Source organism: Sitophilus oryzae, unplaced genomic scaffold (assembly GCF_002938485.1).
Source record: "Sitophilus oryzae breed Bouriz unplaced genomic scaffold, Soryzae_2.0 scaffold_813_pilon_pilon, whole genome shotgun sequence".
Lineage (NCBI taxonomy): Eukaryota > Metazoa > Arthropoda > Insecta > Coleoptera > Curculionidae > Sitophilus > Sitophilus oryzae.
Genome location: NW_022147432.1, coordinates 4,840,075 through 4,863,818, shown reverse-complemented (window position 1 = coordinate 4,863,818; position 23,744 = coordinate 4,840,075). Strand labels below are relative to the sequence as shown.

The following is a 23,744-nucleotide window of genomic DNA, read 5'->3' as shown; positions in this document are numbered from 1 at the left end:
AAGAATATACAGGCAACTCAAAAATGTGACCAATTTCGGCGACTAAAAATATCAATTTTTTTTATGAAATCTTTAAACATACTACACGATTTTAGTTAATTTAAAAATGGAATACAAATATGCTATAACCTAAGGCTATAACGGGTGCGTCTCAGAAGTTTTTTTTTAATTTTTTTTCAGATAAAAAACGAGATTAGATATCTCAGTATATGGCATAAATTAGGATTGATTGACGTATTAAATTGTTTTTGGTCACTTCCTGTTTCACCGGAAATGACTACAACTTTTGATGTTTAAATGGCACCCTCGGTATGCGAAACCTTGAAATACTTTAAATACAAAAAATGTTTATTTTTTAATTCTCCATCTAATAAAAAATAATATACAGAATGTTCCATTTAAGAAAAAAACAAAGAAAAATGTTATATTTTAGAAAGTTTGGCGTAGAATTTTGCATGATTGTATGAACACGTATATCTATAACAAACAGTGGCGGCTCATAAGTATATCGGAAGGTGAGGCTACATGAGGTTAATAATTTTGTTTTAATACGAACAATTTTTCTCACCTATGAAGTATTATTCTGCGACGCGTTATCCTTTTTTTTTAATGGTACCAAATCTAGTAGGTATAGTACCAATAAGATATTTGAAAAGTTCTTAAATACCTATTGTCTACTTCTATCCTTAAATATTGCTCAAATTTTTGACTTTTTAATATTTATTTGTCTTCTTTCAGCTTTATTTCGTCTTAGAAAAGGAGTTTCAAGTATAGAAAGAATAACGTTATAAATAGGATTCATTTTAAAGAAAATACTAAAATTCAACTCCTCTTCGGTACATTAAAATAAATAAAATAAATCTTACCGGCGAAGAAAAAACCTTCAAATTTCAACAATATTTGTTTCGTTGAGTTTCAAAAACTGCTAAAATTCCACCTTACCTGTGTGTAATCGAGTTAAAAATATTGTATCTAATAGCCATTAAATAATTTAAATTTAGAAACACAAACAATCTAAATAATTCTCGCCCTAAATGTCTAAATAAAAACAAAAACATACGCTAATTAATTCACCAACCCTGTTGTCACCACACCGGCCAGCCACCTGCACTTTACCTTCCTGAGTCATGCATATGAGATCGAGACTTTGTCGCATTTTTCAATAGTCAATAGTCAGATGATTTAAACTACCAATGAAAACACACTCAAGCGCCAAATATCTCGCCTCAAACCTGCGAGCGAGAGTACCCCGCCGTGGGCCGTCGCTTCACCGGCCATGATCTTAAATCGTCGCTGCTATTAGGTAGGCAATTCGAACTTTCCAAGCTAGAATTATTTCGCCTCTGTCAAGTCGCGTTATTTTTGGCTGGGTTTAGGCGGCTTATGTTGCGCCTGGACCTGGATGTATTTATAAAATATATTATTTTAGTTTTATTATGCTGAATGTGTTGTAGAATTTTAATAAGTTATACTGGAATTAAATAAAAAAAAACTAGATAGGAAAAATAAGTCGTTCCTTCATTTTACAGGTGAGGCGCGGCCTCAGAAGCCTACCCTAACGAGCCGCCGCTGTTCAAATCGTCACTCATCATTTACCTGGCGCTGTCATTTTTGATTTTGTCTTCGCATTCAGACTGGCCACAAAATGGGGCTAGAATGATGTTTTTCTTGTCCAAATTGCTGGAGAACTGCGACCAGTCGGTGAGCAGAATTTTATGGCTGTTTAGGTCATCTGAAGCTCTAAAAGAACAAGATAAAAATAGTATCTCAATATAAAATTGGTCGTGGGTAACAGTACTTTTTAAACAAATTATCTTGGATTTGGTTAAGGAGTTCGTTGATTTTTTCGGCCGCAGAAGCTCTGGGAAGGGTCAGTTTTTCTCCGGTGTCTCGGCGTACCGCAACGAGTTGATTTTTTTCAATGTCCTTTGGTCCTAACTCAATCCTTATAGGTACACCCTTATAAATGAAAGAATTAGATTTAATTTAGTTGTATAAAGAAAAATAGTTGTTAGCAAAGTGTGCCACAAAAATTATAATAATATAACAAAACCAATTATAATTGAAGGGTCCAGGGGAAAAACTTGATAAACGCCAATATCTTAATTTTAGGATTTTACAATATTATAGTAGGTCTAACTGGTCCCTACAAAATGTGTAAACGAGGTGTAAACACTGCAGGGGAATAAGTTGTTAAATCCTATGATATATGCCTAGTAAAAATATAGAATACACGGAAAGAACCTGATAACCACCAGTCGTCTAGTGCTCTCCTGTAAAATTAGTATAATGGCGCTTATCATGTTTTTCCCCTGGATCCTTCAATTTAACCTGCTGTAACAAAAGACGTTTGTATCGAACAAACTCACAAGAAATTATAAGGTCGGCGATCTATATCTCTTACAGTTCATACCAAATAAACTTTTTGTCACGTGATTAAGCACAGTGTTGCCCACTTTTAAATATTTTCTTTTAATCAAAATATTTTACGAAACATTATTATAAATATACTAGCGTGTACCAGCGACTTCGTTCGCATGGAATTAATCATTTGTAATGGTTATGATGAAGAAAAGCAAGAATTTCTATTAACATACAAATTGGATAAAATTTTCTCACATTTATGTCAGCATGAGAAAAAACAATATGGCGATATTATTATATAACTTGGTAATATTTGAGGGGTAGTTTCATCTTGTTGGAATTTGACTTTCGAAAAATCCGTTTGCCAAAAATAAGCTTTTTATGTCAAGCAGTTTAATCAGAATCGTGGTTAAGAAATTACCTATTAACTTTTTGGAACACCCTGTATGATTTTTTAAAAAATTTCAAAATACGTAAAAAACCAAATAAATTATGCTTATCCAAGCGTTTTCCCGAAAGACTAACCGTTTTTGAATTACAAATATTGTAATATTTGAGGGGCGTTTTCACCCTTTTGGAATTTGAGATTCGAGAAACCCCTCCTAATCCAACCTCTACATCCCACAGTCAATCCGTTTGCCAAAAATCAGCTTTAAACGTCAAGCAGTTTAAGCAGAATCGTGATTACTCAATGGTCATATTTTATAAAACACACTGTATAAATTTATAAAAAATCTTAAAATATGTAAAACAACAAAAACAACAAAATAAAATACAATGTTTAAGACTTTTTCCGAAAAACTCACCGGTTTTTAAATAAAAATTATTTTAATATTTGAGGGATAGTTTCACCCCCTTAGAATTCGAGTTTCGAAAAATCCCTTCTTATCGAACCTCTACACCCAAAAGTCAATCTGTTTTCCAAAAATCAGCGTTTTACGTCAAGCGCTTTAAGCAGGATCGTGATTAATCAATGACCAGATTTTTCGAAACACCCTGTATACATTTTTTAAAAAATCTTAAAATATGTAAAAAAACAAAATAAAATATACGCGTTTAAGCTTTTTTTCGGAAACTTGACCGTTTTTTAAATAAAAAATATTGTAATATTTGACGGGTGGTTTCACCCTCTTAGAACTGGAATTTCGAAAAATCCCTTCTTATCGAACCTTTACACCCTAGAATCAACCTGTATGCCAAAATTGAGCTTCTTACGTTGAGTGGTTTGAGCAAGATCGTGATTAATCAGTATGTCAGCACATCATTCATGTCAGTTCATCACTTAAGGATTTTATATATTAGTATAGATAAACCGTTATTATTTACATCAACAAAACTCACCCTCTTAACAGCACTTAAGGGACATAAAAGACCATTACACTACCGCTTTCCCGTTCAAAATATTCTAATAAAGTTGCGATAAGTTTTTTACGGCTATCTTGCACGTTTTGCAGAAAAAACGGTTTTAAAAAGAACAATATTCGACTGCAATATCTGCTAGTAAAGATTTTCAAGCTTAAAGTATCACAATACCATTTATTTAAACCAAAAACTCTTAATACAAAACTAAAATGTCAAAACGAATAACAGTGTCAGCCAGGAAATAAATAAATGCGGCAACTTGACATTTTTCACAGCAGAGCTACCAACTGAATCCCCAGCGCGAAATTTAAATTCCAGTTAGTCAGCACGGCGTCGAATATGTCCATGGTTGTAAACATTGAATTTAAAAATCGCGCCCTCGATTACGTAACTAAAAGTTTAATTGATATAAAATATATCTATCTAACACTTACCTTTAATTCCCAGTGGTTGAACTTCCATCCAGGTGAATAATTCTGTCTGTAATCTCCCTTAACTTTAACTCCAGATTTTTTTAAATCCTTCTCCAAGCTATCGCAAGATTCCTGCAGTTTTTTCTTGACTTCTTCCGACAGATTTGCAGTTATACCGCATGGCACAATAACAACTTGCACGCTGGCTACCCTAGGGGGCAGCACCAGGCCCTGGTTATCAGCGTGTACCATAATCATGACGCCAATCGTCCTGGTGGTGAGGCCCCACGAATTCTGAAATACGTATTTCTTGTCCTGGGTCTCGGGGTCCTCGTAGACGATCTCGAACATTTTTGAGAAATTTTGACCTAAGTGGTGGGAGGTACCACCTTGGATACCTCTGCCGCTGGCAGAAACGAAAGCTTCGACTGTGAGGGTGTAGTCACCGCCTGCAAACTTTTCTTTTTCGGTTTTGCGACCTTTAATGACGGGTATGGCAAGCAGATGTTCGTAGATTTGAGCATACAAGTCTAAAACAAATTAATTCTATCTATAGTACAGTGTTTTACCACGTCCCAGGCGGTAGTTTTGAAATCCCGGTGTAAGAACCTATAGTCCCAGGATTGGCTATCAGAATGAGACATTTTATCTAAAGAAATACTATTAAAAAATGCAGCTACATACATACTAGGTACCGCAAAAAGTTAAATATAAAAGTTAGAGCGTTTTTAAATGTCTATTAGCGAGTATTAAATTTAAGTATACAGAATCGGTCATATAGTCCAAGGCATCAAAGTTTAATTTTTTAAATGGAACCCCCTGTATATTATTACATATTTCAATTCTTCCTTCGATTCTAAGGAAAAATCGAGATACACACCGAATTCTAATACCAAATCGAGTACCTCAACCCAACCGTTTCCGAGTCATTGACTTTTGAAAATATTACTTATTCAAACAATTCCATTCTTCCATTTAATTAATTTCAATATGTTCTGTTTCATTTAACGATGCCATTCTGCGGAAACTGTGATAATTAATAATATTTGACATTCGTTTTCAAGTTAGCATTTATAGATGTATAAAATTAAAATGAGATATCAAATCTTTTGTATTAAGCTTTTTTGCGGTACCTTGTATATTTTACCTAATAATCGACCGTTCCCATACATATCAGCGACCGTGTATATCAAAAAGAAAGTGAAAAAATAGCTTTATTAAAATAAACAAAACAGAGTATCATTCATATTTAGTAAGTAAAAAAATACAATTCTTGTTGCAAAAAAAATTATAGCAAACACGGAAATTTAACTCTTAGATATTGACGTTCTGCTTAGTATAACTTAAACATAATCTTTGAAAGAGTAAAATGTATAAAGTGGAATCCTTTTAGATTGGGCATTTAAATTTTTTTAGATTTTCGGGATCCCGAGATTTAATATCGGGAATCGGGATCTCAGAGATAAACATACACCGGGATCCCGGTTTGGAAAACCTAGTGTACGCTAGCTTTTAATCCATCTCACCTGACAGGTAAAACTTCAACCGTCTTGACAACCGTCAGTCAACTGTCTTACAGTCGTCAGACAACTGCCGTAAATTTTCTAGACGGTCTTTCTGACATCACGCAAAAGTGACAGGTAGAACGTTATACTGTAAACAGGGCTTAAAAGCAGTAGTTAGTAATTTTTAGTGAATTTTAATGAAATTTAAGTGACTCGTAAGTAAAACTTCTTTACGCGCGCTGGTAGTAAATATTCAAGGCCGTGACACACGAGCTACTGGTAATGGCTTAGAAATTCGCAGTGACGCGACGTGTATTTGTGAGCAGTCCACGTGCTTCTTAAAAATATTAATATTTCAATACAAATTTTGTAAAAGTGAATCAAATTATTTATTAATTTTTATTTTACACGTATAAAATTATTTGTTACACGCAAAACAACTATTTTTTACGCGTATAAAACTATATGTTACACGTAAAAAAATATTTGTTACACGTAAAAATAAAACTATTACACACAATTAACACGTAATTTTTACGCGTAAAAAATAATTTTTTAATTTATTACTTTTTCAACATTTCAAACTACACTTTTTCAAACATGTCCTTTAAATATGCGCACATAGTGCCTAACCTAACACATAATTGTTTTTAAACATACCTAGTATAATTTTGACTTCAACATCAGCTTCATCCTTCAAAGCATAAGCCGTATGTCCCTCTTGCCACAGAAATTCTCTAGTGCGTAGAAAAGGTTGAGGATGTTTAAATTCCCATCTCTAAATGATCAAATTTTTTTTGTTTCAATTTATTCATTATGCCACAGAATATAGGATTTGGATAGATGTCATACAAAAAAGAAAAAATACTACTTCCCAGTTTAATCTATAATATAATATAATCTTCCCACTAATATCATATATTGGGACTTTACATATATTCTATAGCTGATTGGACTATGTTGTAATCGCAAAACATTTTCCAATGCACGTTATCAATCATATCGACATTGACACTAAAGTCTATAAACCTGGCTAAATGAAATTTTGGCAAAAATGTTTAAATTTGTTGAATAATTTAAGATACCGAGCAGCTCTTCATTTTACATTATAGAGCAAATGATTGTAACAGGTATTTTATTTAGATTAAAGGTGCAAAAATTAGTTTAAACCCAATTTTATTATCGCTATGTTGGTCACATTGCGCCGTTTTCAGCAAGGTTGTTTATTATTATTTGACAATTATCCTAATGTCATTATTTTGTATAATATCGTGTTGTTCTTGCATCTTTGTGAGTAATTCTCGTTTTTTTTGCCTATTTTCATAGTATTTTTTTTTAAATTGAGCGTCCGGATTGCACAACGACCTTAGCGCGTGGCGGCGGGCAGCCCAGTAGGCAAGCGAGACAGCGACGCGCCGATTTAACAAAATAAATAATTTTAAACCTGCCGTCATTTCGTTAATAATTATCGTATCGTGTTGATTTTTGCATAGAAATACTCATGAGTCTTTAGCGCTTCCGACAAGCCTAAATAACTGGATTATTTTTTATATTTTCGATTTGTTTACATTGCCCAAGTATATAAATAAAAAAAATGGTCAGTACAACGCTCGCCGTTTTTAGCGCACGTTCAGCTTTGGTTTTAGTTTTAGCGCTATTTTTACAGAAAATAAATTCTGAACTTTGATCAAATGAAAAGAACATTATCATTGCCGATATCTCTCTTCTGGTTATAATGTAGTTCTTTTTTTTTAAATATTGCATTGTTTTGGCTTAAAAAAACTTGAATTATGCGGCTTTTTTGCGAGAGCTACCGGAGCTGCGTTAATAAAGAGATGGCTATGTACGTCAATCATAGCCACAATAGACTGTAATTTTACATCGTCACTAGATTTTTTGGAAATATTGCACTTCCATTTATCCGGATTTCTACTGACTTTTGACCTTTCTTTTCGGTCGCATTTCCCTCTATTTAATAATAAATAATTAAAAAAACGCACAAATACTACTGGTAGTAAACAAACTGTGGCAAAAATTTTCTATACTCCGTGTAAACAAAAGACTATCGCAAATACTCCCTTTCGATTGAGGTACATAGCCATCTCTTTATTAACGCAGCGCCGGTAGCTCTCGCAAAAAAGCCGAATAATTCAAGCTTTTTTTAAGCTAAAACAATGCAATATTTTGAAAAAATAACTACATTATAACCAGGAGATATCAGCAATGATAATGTTCTTTTCATTTGATCAAAGTTCAGAATTTATTTTCTGTAAAAATAGCGCTAAAACTAAAACCAAAGCTGAACGTGCGCTAAAAACGGCGAGCGTTGTACTGACCATTTTTTTATTTATACTCGATATTACTGCTAGCATAAACCGATAGACCTAAATTTTGAATATGTTGTAACTAAATGTACAACTAATTAAATGATAGTATTCATATCTGTCAGTTTTAAAATTTATAACAGAGATTTTTATCTCAAAGTTATAATATGCTCGGGCAATGTAAACAAATCGAAGATATAAAAAATAATCCAGTTATTTAGGCTTGTCGGAAGCGCCAAAGACTCATGAGTATTTCTATGCAAAAATCAACACGATACGATAATTATTAACGAAATGACGGCAGGTTTAAAATTATTTATTTTGTTAAATCGGCGAGTCGCTGTCTCGCTTGCCTACTGGGCTGCCTGCGACCACGCGCTAAGGTCGTTGTGCAATCCGGACGCTCAATTGTACTTTTAAGCACAAACAGTTCTTTTAAGAACTAAATTTTCGAGTTTTTGTATTGCATTTCTTGAAATTGTGTGTTGAAAATATGCCGAAGCATTTGAACAGTCGAAGTAAAGAACTTGTAGCTTCCCTGATAAACTATTGTGAACGAGAACGTGATAATAAAGGTCCTTTATTACCCTTTACTGCAGTCAGAGAAGTAAGTTTGATTGATAAGCACATTACACCACTTTCAGTTATTTCCACGTTAGTTTTTATTAAATTCTGTGATTATTAGTTTGTGCATTAATAGCACCCTCTTACTTGTTATTACCACTTATGGCGTTGTAAGATGTACATCAATAAATAAATAAATAACCCATAATAACGCTTAGAAAAATCTTCATAATAGACTAGTTTTTGCCAATATATAATAAGTAAAATAAACAGTATAATAGTACTATAAAACAAATAAATCAATTAATTACTCAAATATTAGTTATTAAATTAAAAATAAAACGTAAAAATCTTTAAAAAATGATATAATAAATATATTGTTTGTCACTTTTAAATTAAGATTCAGGCCAAGCTATAAATCTCTCTCATAAATCCATCACAATCTGGTAGCGCTGTCGCCACGCTTGTCACTCAAAGCTGATCACGTGCATCGGAAAATGTTTTGCGATTACCATAGAGTTTCTACTTACGACAACGTTGTTCCACTGGTTCAGTTTAATGGGTAAATCGCGGTAGGATTGTATCCATTTTGCATAGGCCGGATACATTACTGTCTCTGATGTTGGTCTAACTGCGATAGGCTCGGCCAAATCTGAGTCTCCTGATTTGGTTACCCAAGCTACCTACAAAACATTTTTTTTGTACTATAGAGGTTTGGTTAGGTTAGGTTATATAACATATAGATGTACCTCAGGTGCGAAATCAGCAATGTGCGTTTTTTCTTTTTCCAACACACTTCTCGACACGAAAATCGGAAAATAACAATTTTGCACGCCTAGTTTTTTTATTTCTGCATCAAACCAATCTCTTATAGCTTCCCAAATTGCGAAAGACCACGGCCTGAAGATGTAACATCCCGAAACGTCGTAGTACTCGATCATTTCGCCCTTGGTAATAACCTGCAAATAGAATAAGTATATCGATATTATACAAAATATCGATTCTACGACACATCCTTACCTGAGAATACCAGTCCGATAACGATTCTTCTTTTTTTGCTTCCAAGCCTAGACGGGTTTGTTTTTTCGGGCCACCATTGTTCTCATCTATATCTACCGGTTTCTTCTCCTTTCCAGTCGCTTGCTTCTGCTTCGAAACCTTCTCTTTGGCTGGGGCTGGCTCTTTAGGTTTGCTAGGTGCTCTACCGGCGATAGGGAAGTCTTCACCGACTAGTTTCTTATATTCGGCTTTGAGATCCAGTAAAACCTTCACTGCAGCGTCTATTTCAGCCTTGCTAGCTTTCTTACTCTTCAAATCTCTGACAATCGTTCCTTGTTCGTTAACTCTCGCTGTCAAGATATCTTTGGAATTATCTCCAGCGCCATTCAGGGTTGTTGATGGTACTGGGGGGTCTTCAGGTTTCATACCGGGCTTCCAGTCTTTACCAGTGGCAGCTTTAAAGTCGGCTTTAAGCTGCAGAAGGATCTTTACTTCGCCCTCAACAGTAGTTTTATCTGCTTTTGCTAGAATTAAAAAAAAAACAATATTTAAACCGAATTACCGAATTAAATTAAATGACAAATTACCTGTTTTCAACTGCCGAACTTTATCGCCTTGAATAGCAACTCGATCCAGTAGATCACCTTCCGATAGCGAAGTAAATGCTGGTGGTGAATCAGGAGGTGGTGAAATAGGCTCCACCTTCACTGGAGTGCTTGCTACAACACCTGGTTTCCAGTCTTGTCCAGTAAGACTCTTGTAGTTCGCTTTTAAGCCAAGCAATGTCTACATATTAAACCATTAATAAGTTTAAGACAACGATCACATCGAATTTTAACAAAATTAATAGTTGAAAGCTCTGATTCTCAATATGTTCAATGTTTAAAATAAACGAAAAACTTGAGATTGCGATATTCATCTGTATTTCTGGTTTGCCTATAAACCGAAAATTAAGTATACAGTCAGAGTTGTGTAACTTGGTTTACTTGTCAAATTTTAGATTTCATATTAAAATGTTAACATTAACAATTAGTTAGAGTATTAGCTAAAACATTTACAAATTTAATAAAAGTTTTAAAAACTTTAATAAAAAACTTTTGTTTCTAAATATTTTAATTCGCGTTTTATTTACCTTACAAATTTTGTCACTCGAACTCACTTTTTTTCGAAAAGTCCTAAGTATATGGACTTATATACCGGGTGCGTCTCGAAAGTGGCTCACCGCCTATAACTCTTTTATTTTTTCAGATAAAAAAGCGACATTGGTATGTTAACATATGACCATATACATATTAAATATATACTGATTATCGCCTATCCCTGCAATGTGTTGGAGTTGAAGCTGAGTTAGAGACAACTAGATAACCGGTCCATGTATATTTCACATAAGTTCGTCTGTTAAAAAAAAGCTGGCGCAATAGCACACCTCCAAAATTCCGAATATCGATTAGTTTTAGCTTGGCCTTGTGGAACGCGTGGTGGAACGGGAGCGCAAACACGATCCTCATTTCTATTCAACTGTCTTTGTGTTCGCATCGGCTTTTGTGTATTTTGAGCTTCACTCTTCACTTGTGTTTTTATTTCTTTGAAACAAAAATGAGTAGAAAATTGTGTTTTTTGTGCGACAGGAAAAAGGTTGTTGGAATAGCTTTCCATAAGTATATAATAAACTGTTCATGCTAACTCATTTGTTTTCTTATATCCTACTAAAATATTCATGTTATTAAACTGCGATATACCAAAACACTTTACTTTTGCACTGGACGCGTGTTTCGCTAACTATGATACCATCATCAGCAGACAAAACTTAGTTTTAATCATTTGCTGTTAATGCTAACATGGTTAGCGAAATGCGCGTCCGGTGCAAAAGTGTTTTGGTGTATTGTGGTGAATTGATGTTTTATTTTGCTGTTATATCACCAAAGTTTCCAACCCTCAACTGTAATGTTATTAAACTGACTATAAAGGCCAAAATAAAATTAACTTTTCTCTTTTGTGTCACTTAAATAATTACTAAAAATTAAATATAAACAATTTTTTTATGTTATATTTTATAAAAATATGTTTAATATATTAATTATATCTAATAACATTTGCCTTACTAACATTGCAGAATTGATTATTGAAAAATTACATTTCATATTAAAAATTAAATGTTAAATTGACAAACAAGTACAAATTTTTATGAATATAAATGTCATAAATATATTAATACTAAAATAATTGTATTACTACAAAATAGCTAATTTGATCAGCTAGAAAAAAATTAAAATTCCGTATTAAAAATTCTAACATGGTACGGCAACGTATTAAATAAACATAATTTTTTATAAGTAAATGTACATAGTTGGTAAAGTTCTGTGTCCTTATATTGCCTCTAGTTTACAGATTTTAAAATTAATAAATAAAGTGATTACAGTAAAATTGCATTTTAATTTTTACTATCTATAGTTTTAACACAGCTTAAGTAAAAAACAGCTCGGACAGTGTAGCGTGCCGCTTTGATCTTTTTACGCTCGGATTTGCGATTCAAAAGAGGGAGAACACTAGAGCGGCGAGCTTTCTCGCCACAACCAATAGCCGCGTAAGCGGCAGTCAGCCCAGAGATGTATTAAAAAAAATTTTACACGTGACGTAAAAAATTATTCGACTGGTGCTAGAACATAATTTAGAAACACGTTTTTTAAATTGTTGACTTTAAATAAATATGCATTCTCAAAGAAAAACATTTAAAAAACAAATTAATTAATTTATTTCTAGAAATAACAGCAAAATGAAATAGGTACATTGATTACTTATAGTTATTTACGAATGTTTCCAAATTAGGAGCTTTCGGTTTTTGTTTGCTACATTTAAGTTCTTATTAATATTCTTTAAGGTATTAATAAATTTTCGTCATACTATATTGTTATATTATTATAACATAAGCAAAATCAGAATGGAAAAGATGCATATAACGTCCGCCGGACGTTATCATAACGGCCGGCGGCCGTTAAGTTTCTAAGGTAATCGTAACGTCTGTCACCTGCAACAATGACTATTTATTGTCAGTTGGACTTTTCAAAAATTGGGAAAATAGACCATAGCGAGATGTCGCGAGAAATTCCGTTGGAAATACAGGAGGAAGCGGCTGCGGCTACTCAAAATTATACTTCCGACTATAACCAGAGAGAGATATCAGCAGGAATATGACAATTTTTTGAAGTGGCGGCAGGATAGAAGTATAAACAGCGTAAATGAAGCGGTATTGCTGGCTTATGCTAAAAGAATGTCTGAAATGTATTCTCCTACATCACTGTGGACAAAGATTCCATGCTGAAGCTTGCGTTGAGAGTATATGAAAACATCGACATATCAAGGTAAAAGCCATTATATTCTTCGATATTTAATCATACTCATCTAAATTATATTTGTTCATAGATTTGGTAAACTGTTCATGTTTCTGAGGCGCAAAAACGAAGGTTATTCACCAAAAAAGCCAAAGTTCTGTCGGAGAATGACATAAATAATTTCTACTGGATGCCGATGATTACACCTGGTTACTCGAAAAATTGTATTGGTGCTTGGTATTCTTGAGCTTGTAGGCGCAGCGAGCTTTGGTCACTCACAGTTGATGATTTCGAAGATTCGGAGAAAATATTCTTGTCTCATTAAGAAATACTAAAATAAGAAAGATAGGAAATTTCTTATTCCAAAACGGGCCTCCGTTTGATGCCTATGGTTTACAAAAATACATCAACCTGCGTCCTCGTAACTTTGACAATCCAAAATTTTTCATTGGTTACAAAGAAAGGCAAGTGTGTTAAGCAAATCGTCGGTATACATACCATCGGGGAGCGTACCGCAGAAAATTGCAAAATTTTTGAACTTGGAGAATCCAGAACGTTATACAGGGCATTCATTTCGTAGATCATCAGCAACCATGCTCGCCGAAAATGGTGGTGATTTACTATCGCTAAAAGGAGCTAGGAGGATGGGAGTCTTCAACAGTGGCAGAAAATTACATAAAAAATCAGTTTCCAAAAGAATGAAAATAACAAATCAACTTTTTCATGATAGCTCCAAAAATAATGTGTCTTTAGTGGATACAAATATTTGCCATTCTTCAGTAGCATCATCTTTTCTATAAAATCTGTAAATCCCTCAGGAAGGATTACAGATTTCTAAGAACAACAAGTGCACTTTTTAATTTCCATGTTCATTATCATGAAAAATGAATTTTAGTATAAGACATTATGTATTTTTTATCCTTACTTGTGTTATTGTTCAATAAAATTTGTTATTAAATAGTAGTGTTTATTGCTCTAAAAATCTGCAGTATGACGAAAATCTAGAATTGCAACATTGAAAGCCGATGGCAACAAATAACGGCCTTGGCTGCTTATGATCCTCGGCTATCGCCTCGGATCACAAACTTCAGCCCGGCCGTTATTTGTTGTTTATCGGCCTTATTACGTTAATAACTATAACTTTTGCGTATAATTTTAACAAAAAATACATTATAGGAAAATTTTGACAAGGATGGTTGAATTTAATTGTCTGAAATAATTTAACGAATTTACATAATATATTTTCATTTAAGGAAAGTTCTTCAAAATTGTTCTGATAAATTTTATAAAAAAACTTTTTTAAAAACAAGTTTTTATTTAAATACACTAAAAAGAATAAAATAAACTTTTCCTTTAAAACTTTTATTATGGACTTATAACGTCATTACACAATTTTAATATTAATATATAAAAGCTTGCCGCGAGATTTGAGTGTACAGTTGCACTCATAAAAATCTGGTACGACTTTATCTTGTAATTCCTGGTCTAGTGGTCTATCATAACACAAACTTTGAAAATGAGACAAGGTAGACACAGGTTTTAGTTAATTTACTTGTTTATCGATGTAGAGAAATCTCGCGACAAGCTTTTATATAATATTAAAATTATGTAATGGCGTTAGAAGTTCATAATAAAAGTTTTAAAGAAAAAGTTTATTTTATTCTTTTTAGTGTATTTAAATTTAAATAAAAGCTTGTTTTTAAAAAAAAGTTTTTTTGTAAAATTTATTTTCTACTTTTTAGTTATGCTGGTTTCTCAGTGCCACACATTTAAACTCAATTTTTTTCTTAAATAACTTTCTATGGGCATCCTAATAATATGTATATCGATTTTCATTAAAAAAGGAGAACTTAAAAAAAACGACAGCTGTCAAATTTGACAGTTCAAATGTGAGACAAATAAAATGAAAAAACCGACTATGGGGTAGTTCAATATATCGATTTTTATCAAAATCGGACAAATTTGAAATTTTTTTGACAGCTGTCAAGTTTGACAGCTCAAAATTTTTTTCTTTCATTTTAGCCCATGGCCATCATCGATTTTTATCCCAAATCGGACAACTTTGAAATTTTTTTGACAGCTGTCAAATTTGACAGCTCAAAATTTTTTTCTTTCATTTTAGCCCATGGCCATCCTATATATCAATTTTTATCAAAATCGGTTGACTTTGAAATTTTCACATGTCATTAAACTGTCATTTTTTCAAGATGACCGTCCATATACTTTTTTCCACAATATACCCATATATATATATATATATATATATATATATATATATATATATATATATATATATATATATATAATTTTAGCCCGATCCATTCATAAATAGAATTTTAAAAAATCAAAAACCTCAAAAATGCCGCCATTTTGACAGCTGTCAAAAATTCGGGTCATGCCTTGCAAAAAATGTATTGTCATCGGGTCTGAACCTACATGCCAAATTTCAATCTCCTACAATAAAAGGAAGTGGTTCTAATTTAGCTTACAAGATTTGCCTCGCAAAAACATACTCATATACATAGATAGTTACATACAAAGCTTATAAAAATAGCCTCCAATGAGGACACTAAATAAAAAAATGGTCACTTGGCATTAGCAAGCCTCCAAATAAGTGGTCTTTATCGTTTTGAAAAGCTCTAAAGTGTGAATACTTTTGAATTGAACATTAATTTTGAATTGAAAATTAAACAGACTATATTTTGAATTATTTCCATAATTATTTGTGTAACCAGTAGCCGCACATCCAGGAAAACCTTTTCCCATTCCAACAATAAAAATAAAATTGAAATAAAAGCACAAATACCTCTGGTTAAATATAAGAAAAAATCGAATTAAAATCTTCCGTAATACGGCCCTACTCGTCACCGGTCAAGAACAGTTAACCTAATAGGACTGCTCATTCAGCCAAAAGTGTCCGCCAGGTGCATGCGAAAACTACTCGCTTTGTGACGTAATTGTAGTCCTTGTCATGGTTATTATTCCTTCATCGTTATTATTATTCGTCATGGTCCTTATCCGTCATGGTCCTTATCCGGCAACCAATAATATATACACGTGCATTATTGGTTGCCGAATGCAAAACGTTCATTATTTAGTTTATTTATTTAAACACATTATATGTATGCAGTATAGAAAATTAACTGTATAAATCGTATTAAATACTCGGATAATGCATTTTTAAGAACAGCAGTTCCCAGCATCACCTTTTGCAAGCATTCTTTTTAGAGTACTTCCATATTTTGCTTTAAAATAATTAATAAATAAAATCGTGGGCACTTAGTAAGCACTTTGTCACAATCCACAACACAAAATGTACGTATTTATACACTCTATAGCTCTAAAAACTTTAAAGACACCTTTTTCACATTTAAAATTGACAAAATAAATAACTCAAAATTTCTCAGCTGTTATTTTTATATGTTTACCATAGGCAACTAATAATACACACTATCATGACAAGGCCACGAAGGCGTTGACAAGGACTACAATGACGTCACAACTGTCAGCTGAAGCGCGGGAAGAGGTGAACGTACGTCTTATGAGGATGAGCAATCCTATTAGTTTACCGTTCTTGGTCACCGGTGGAGGTTATGCATAGACTGAATGAGGCTGACTGTCGCTCGCTTAATTCAGTTAAGCATCGTCGGAGCGGGGCGTTTTAAATTCGAGCGTGGGAAAAATTGGCGAGTGTCCAAGCTATATTATTCTGTAAGCTGTGGTTTTAATTTAAAATCTAAGAATTAAATTTATGTACTAAAACCACGCCGTATATCCGTAGTAAAACCGTGGTAAAACTATGTAACCATTTAATTATTTAAAACATTAAGTCATTTAATCTACAATCATATTAAGCATTTTTTATCCACGTTTAAAGTGATATTTTATAAGCTAGTAGGATAAAATAACTTTATTCTACTAATGGAATTTATTAACATTATTATTTATATTAATCGTCGGAACGAATTTCAAATTCGAACAGCTGAAAAAGCGCGAACGAAAGCCGTACGAAGCTGTACGAAGTCGTACGAATGAACAGCTTATGCTCTGATTGGTTTAGTTATCCGATCGATAATTAAAAATTCACGCTTGCGCACAACGCTTGTGCTCCACTAACTGAGCGAAGATTTATATACCCATTTCACCGGCTCGGCTTCACAGAATGCAGTTTGGAGTCAATATACGTTAGTTAATATATATAATATAATATTGTCAAGGTGTATTACTGGTTGCATAACTGCATACTGCTAAATAATCGCAACGTGCATTGAGGAAACTGGCGCATTCGCCAGAAAGTAAAAGAAAATTATAGAATTCTTTAGAAAATTCCGGAAACCATCGCCAGGGGGTATATAAGGCCCGCGCTTTGACAGTTGGACAAGTCTGAAGATAGTCTGAAGTCTGAAGTTTGAAAATACCGCGAAATACCGTTAGAGTAATAGTAGTTGCATAAGTTGTGTTGTAAATAGTATAAGTTATTGTGTACAGAGTGAAACAAATAAATTCGTTAAGTATTTTATCGTGAGTTTAAATAGTGGACCCACGGAATCCGTAACAATTGGTGTCGGAAGTGCGATTCAAGAGGATTTTAAGAAGAAATTAAGTGGATTGGAAGATTTTTAGCCAGAATTTAAGTATTTTTATGGTTGGTACAAGGGAGCAAGCGAAGAAAATGGAGGAAGTAAGCAAATTATTGGGCGATTTTATGGAGAATATGAGAAGAGAGAAAGAAGAGGAACAAGACCGTCTACAGAAAATACTTATGGAAAATCAAGAAAAAATGTTAGAAAGTTTAGAAGCGCGTCAAAAGAAAGAAAAACAAGAAGAACAGGACCGACAAGACAAAATTTTCGAAGATTTGAAAATTCAACGACAACAAGACAAACAAGAAGAACAGGACCGGCTTGAGAAAATTCTCGAAGATTTCAAAGTTCAACGAGAGCACGACAAACAAGAAGAACAGAACCGGCTTCAGAAAATTCTTGAAAATCAAGAAATTAGACAAGAACGGTTGGAGAAAATTGTTGAAGATTTAGAAGTGCGTCGCCAGAAAGAAAAAATTAGAAGATCAAAACCGATTTAAGAAGAACTTTGAAGAACTGGAAAAAGGCAAGACATCCACCTTCAAGAAGCCGTAGAAGATCTTGAGGAACGCCTTCAGCAGAAAATGGAAAAATTAGAGATGGACCTACAGAAGACCAAGGTACAAGTAAAGACACCTGGCGTTCATGGAACTGCGAACCTCAAGGCCCCGACCTACGATGGACAAACCACCTGGACGATGTACCACAGCCAGTTTGAAGCAGCGGCTGCTGCGAATGGATGGACTGACCAGGAGAAAGCAGCGGCACTTGTCATCGCGCTGCAGAGGTCCGAAGAGAGTCTGCAGGAATTTGAAGCAGACTTACGTCGCCTGGTACACCTAGCGTATCCAGAAGCACCGGAAGGATTTAGGGAAGAACTGGCTGCTCAGTGCTTTATCAGCGGACTGAGGGACAACGAATTGCAGAGGGCGCTGCAAATATCCCGATTTTCTACCAGCAGCGAAGCACTGGTCAGGGCGCTGGAAATCGAAGCTGCATTTAGCGCCATCCCTAGACCGAAGATAAGATCGGTAACGGTTGAGGAACAGCCCGGAAGTTCTCACATACGTTTGGAGGAGATGTTTAGTAAACTATGTGAGTTACTAGTGAACAAGAGTAGCAACAACACCCAGACAGAGAACCATAGAAGATCACAGGACAGAAGGTGCTATAGATGTGGCAGGAATGGCCACATCAAACGGGATTGCCGCGTTCAAATGCGATCCCGTTCACCATCCAGAGAACGTAGGCACCAGGAAAACTAAAATAATAATAATAATAATAATAATAATATATTTATTGAAGTTTGTATATATACAATGCAACAAATTTATACAGATGAGTTTAAAAAACATTATCATACAAAAAAAACAACAATATAATCTTACAAACTACAAAAAGGCTGGAAAAACAACAGTTGCTGATCAAGTTCCAGCCTCAAAGTTAAAAAAAAAAGTAATATAAAAATAATAATTTAAATATAATAAAAACAAAACAACTAAAAGGCAATCTAAAATTTCCCACAAAAATCAGATAGAAAACAGCACCTACACGCAACATGCAACCTAATCAATATTCAGAAAGTATTTTTCTTGCTTTTATCTTAAATTCACCCAAAGAGCAGTTCTTACACTTAACATCTAAATTGTTGTACATACTATAAATATTAAATGTAAAAGATCGTTCAAACAATGCAGATCGGTGCGGAGTGGGTGAAATGAGACCCCTCTGCCTCAAATTCAAATTGTGAATAGCAGTACGAAACTGTATTTTTTCATAAAGGTAAGGTGGACTTTTATTTATTATAATTGAATGGAACAGAGTCAGAGAGTGCAGTCTACGCCTAGTTGCAATGTTCATCCATTTTGTCTCCTTAAGTTTATGAGATATTCTATCATATTTCCGAATACCATATATATAACGCAAACAAGATTTCTGAACTTTTTCTATTCTGGCGGTATCTCTAACGTCTAAACAAGGCCCATACAATACATCACAATAATTAAAATGACTAAGAACTAATGTATCGGTAATTATATATATATTATTTTAGTTGGTATATCAAGTATTTTACGATGGGGGTAAAGCATCTTAAGGTTACAATATGCTCTCTGAAGTAGCTTTGCAGTATGTTTTTTAAATCTAAGATCCACATCCCGTTCAACTCCCAGATTCTTAGCACACGACACAGCACTTAATTCTTTATTGTCAACCATTATCTTTAATTTACTTTGTACTTCTTAGCGTTTATAACCAAAAATTAACACTGAAGATTTATTAGGATTAATAATTAAGTCATGTTTACTGGAGCTTTAACCAATTTATCTATATCACTATTTAAGACTTTATTAGCATTATCTATGTCATTAGGATAGAATGAATAACTTAACTGTGTGTCGTCTGCGTAAAAGTATGTTTTAGATGTAACCACTTCCGTAGAAACTTGTGCTGCATAAATATTAAAAAGTAATGGGCCCAATATGGTTCCTTGAGGCACACCTCTCAGAATTTTATTTTTAGTAGATTGCCTGTTTTCCGTATGAACAATTTGATATCTATTAGACAAATAGCTATGAATCATTGCAACCGCGTCCGCGGAAAAGCCTGTATAGGATAATATTGCCAAAAGTAGTTTATGAGAAATGGTGTCGAATGCCTTTGTATAATCCAGTAAAACTAAAGACTGTTGTTTTTCCAATATCTGTCATTCTAAGAACATCATCCACAACATCAAGTAAAGAAGTTGTGCAACTATATCCCTGTCTGAAACCAGATTGCCTCTTCGGAAGTAAAACATTTCTATCTAGATATACTTTAATTTGAGCATTCATTATCTTTTCCAAGCACTTAGAAAGCGTTGGTAAAATGCTTATCGGACGCAAATCGCTAAGCTCTAAGGGATGTGACTTCTTTGGCATTGGTAGAACTTTACTTATTTTCCATTCATCTGGAAATGTGTTAGATAAAAGACAGCTATTGATAATATTTGTTATTATAGGCAATATATACGGACAACAAAGCAAAATCATTTTTATGGACACGTCGTCAATGCCAATTGCTTCCGATTTAATATCCAGTAAATACTTATATATAATGTCTTCGTCCACCAAACTAAACTCAAAAAGTGCATTGAAATTTTTAACTGTGTGGTTTTTATAAAAATGTATTAATTCCAAGTTTGACGACGTCTCTATTCCACTATGCTGCAAAAAATAATCATTGATAAGTTGAGCATTATTCAGTGACTCTGGTATTATAGTTTTTTTATTCCTCGAATATATCTCTAAGTCGCGAAATTTTTGCCATAATTCTTTTTGAGATCTATTATTATTTATGGTTTCCTGGAGATATGCCCTCTTTTCGTTTCTAATTGCTATATTTATCTGATTTCTAAGTGTTTTATAGTAATTCCAGTCTTGTAAATTTTTTGAGTTTTTATATTTCTTAAAAGATTTGTCTCGTAAGGTTATCATTAGAATTATTGTGTCTGTAATCCAAGGTGGTTTTTTCTTCTTAAATGTAATAGTTTTATATGGACAAACAGTATCAAATAAATCAATCAGCAAACCGCTGAATGCCGCAACTTTCTCATCTATGTTCTCAATATACAGAATTAGGTCAAAAGGTGTTACCAAAAGCAATTCCATTAACCAATCCTTATCGAGTCTTTTAAAATTCCGAAAAGTAAATTTTAAACTATTAGCATCACTTTTTGGTTGCTTAAATCTACAAAAAACTAATAAATGATCCGTAACATCAGGATATTTTACACCAAAATCAATTGGTTCCAAGTCCGATGATATTATCAAAGCATCCAGCAGTGTTGCAGACTGACGATCAACACGTGTCGCAGAATTTATAATTTGCTTCAAACCGAAAGAATCTAATGCATCTAAAAACTGAATAGTATATTTATTTTCCGTATTTAACAAATCTATGTTTATATCTCCACCACATATAAATTTATTACAAGATATTACGAAATTAGATACATTATCCTCAAAAAAGTTTAAAAAATTTGAATAATTTTCTTTTAGGGTACGCGGAGGTCTATAAAGTGTACCAATTATACAAGTACATTTTGAGAGGTATACTTTTATCCATAATTGTTCAAGATCATCAGCACACGAACCGCCCAAATTTATATACTTTAACTTATTACTTACGTAAGCTGCAACACCTCCTCCTCGACTGTTACGATCCATTCTTACAAGATCATAACCTGATATATTCAAATTAACAGAAAGCATTCGAGCATCTAGTCTAGTTTCAACCACACCGACCACATCATAACGCTCTGCATTTAATATGTCCTTAAATTTTACAAAGTTGCAGGTAAGCGATCTCACATTAAAAAAGGCAACAGAAATATTTAACATATTAATTTGGTAGAGAAAAAAAGTAAACAAAAAATTAGGTATAAAGTAAAAAACAAAAGAACAATAAACAGTAATTAAATAAATTTAATGGGATTGAAGACTTTAATCTAAACTTGATATAAAAGAGATATTTACTAGGAGAGTCAATAAAAAGTTGTAGTTGCTAGATCCTATCTGGCTTTGGGGCAAGTCTCGTTAAAGCATCTGTATATGCCGAACATTTGATTTTTTCCCATACAGCATGATCCACAGGCACATTTTCATCATTAAGTTTTAAGCAATTTGAGCATTTTTTAGTATTTGACTTGCAGTCCTTTAGCTCGTGATTTTCAGCAAGATAGGACATGACCGCTTGTTAGTACACTTATTAGCAGAATGACCAAAACTATTACATTTGAAACACCTGAAAATGTCAAATGCATCATACACACTACAGCTATCATATGCGACAAACAGGTTGCCAGTTTCCAATGCCCGCCCGTATACTGATCTGTCTACTTGAATTATGGCTTGAAATATATTTGGATTTTTCTTGGTCGGAAATATTTTTAATATTTTACATTGAGATTCTTCATGAAATATATTTGTGTTACAGGCAAAGAGATAGTTATAGAGATCATCCGACGAGTAGCTGGCAGATAAACCAACTATTCGTATTCTTTGGAGAATACCACCAATTTCTTTCACGTTATACCCGCCTGACATTTTCCTTCTTGCAAGGGCTTTCAGTTTCTCATTATCATCCTTATTTTTACATGCGATAATTATTCCACCATCCTTAGCGTTCACTACTTTCGTAAGCTGAACATTTTCTTCGCAAGGATTAATATTAGTCAATATATCAGCTTTCGTTTGACTGTGTAGTTGTTTGTTGTCCTTTGGACGAATCAGAATAACTGGTTGTGACTTGTCCTTTAACACGTCAGAATATTTTAGAGGGTGTGTAGGTCCCTCTATTTCAGTAGATCGACATACATCCAACTTTATCAAATTTATTTCGGTTTTTAAAGAAGATACCGCATCGTTCAACTTAGACTCCATCATATTTTGTAGATTGGCTGAATTAAGCAAAATACAGTTCTTCGTACAATCCGAGCACTTCCAAGATAGCCCCGGTATAGTGTTTAATAGCTGAATAATATCGGCAGTTTTTGTGATGCACACAGCGTGGAATCCGTTTTTGCAGCCATCGCAAAAAACGCCCGGCCTGCTCCGGCTTATCTGATTTACACATAGCGTGCAATTAACCATTGTAAATATTTATTAGAATATCCACTCTAAATAGTCACAGTTCGATGTAAAACATCTTATTTGGATACACATTAATCACAGGAAGCACTAGTGAAATTTTCTGATTTTTTATACCGACGCGTATCACACAAAAACATCGAAAAACTGTCAATACTAAGGGGCAAGTATTGACTGGGGAGAACAGAGCCCCCAGGATTTTTTCCACTAGGAGTTTAGGAAGAACCGCTGACAGTTTGGTGATCGACGGGAAGGTCAATGGTAGGAGAATCCGAATGACAGTGGACACTGGCGCTATGGTATCGTTGGTACGGGCCAACTCAGTGCAAGGGTTGAAGCTGATGCCTCTGGGAAGAAGAGTGTGTTTACGTACAGTTACGGGGGAAATGACCGTTGTACGGGGAAAGGCTATCGTCGAACTGAAGTTAGGAAATTTGAAGTTTCAGCATAGCGTCTTAGTGGCAGATATTGAAGATGACTTCATCTTGGGCATGGATGTGATTCGTCAACATGGATTTTCGTTCGATCACCAAAGAAATATCCTAAATATCGGAAACGAAGAGTTCATGTTATCTCCAGACGAGGGACCAGGAAGGATGGATGTAAGATCAGCGGAAACTGTGGTGATACCTGGTAATACCGAGAAGATCGTATTCGGTAAAGTGGAGAAAATC

At 33.9% G+C, this 23,744-nt stretch overlaps 2 protein-coding genes across 2 annotated transcripts in view; both read right to left on the bottom strand.

The window, feature by feature from the left end:
* LOC115889406 (bifunctional glutamate/proline--tRNA ligase) overlaps nt 1–23,744 on the bottom strand; it is a 44,753-nt gene that overhangs the window by 385 nt on the left and 20,624 nt on the right. The window contains exons 12-19 of the mRNA XM_030909388.1: nt 10,119–10,317; nt 9,553–10,055; nt 9,282–9,491; nt 9,063–9,215; nt 6,305–6,422; nt 4,161–4,669; nt 1,799–1,959; nt 1,597–1,740 (exon numbers count right to left, since the gene is read on the bottom strand). Coding sequence (XP_030765248.1) covers nt 1,597–1,740; nt 1,799–1,959; nt 4,161–4,669; nt 6,305–6,422; nt 9,063–9,215; nt 9,282–9,491; nt 9,553–10,055; nt 10,119–10,317 — 1,997 coding nt within the window. The remainder of the gene's footprint in view (nt 1–1,596; nt 1,741–1,798; nt 1,960–4,160; nt 4,670–6,304; nt 6,423–9,062; nt 9,216–9,281; nt 9,492–9,552; nt 10,056–10,118; nt 10,318–23,744) is intronic.
* On the bottom strand, nt 19,759–22,148 carry LOC115889410. The gene has a single exon (XM_030909397.1). The coding sequence runs from the start codon at nt 21,820–21,822 to the stop codon at nt 20,077–20,079; it is 1,746 nt and encodes a 581-aa protein (XP_030765257.1). The 5' UTR covers nt 21,823–22,148; the 3' UTR covers nt 19,759–20,076.

What these genes read in the sequence shown, in the direction of transcription:
- LOC115889410 (XM_030909397.1), bottom strand. Translation starts at nt 21,822, where the DNA reads ATGTTAAATATTTCTGTTGCCTTTTTTAATGTGAGATCGCTTACCTGC.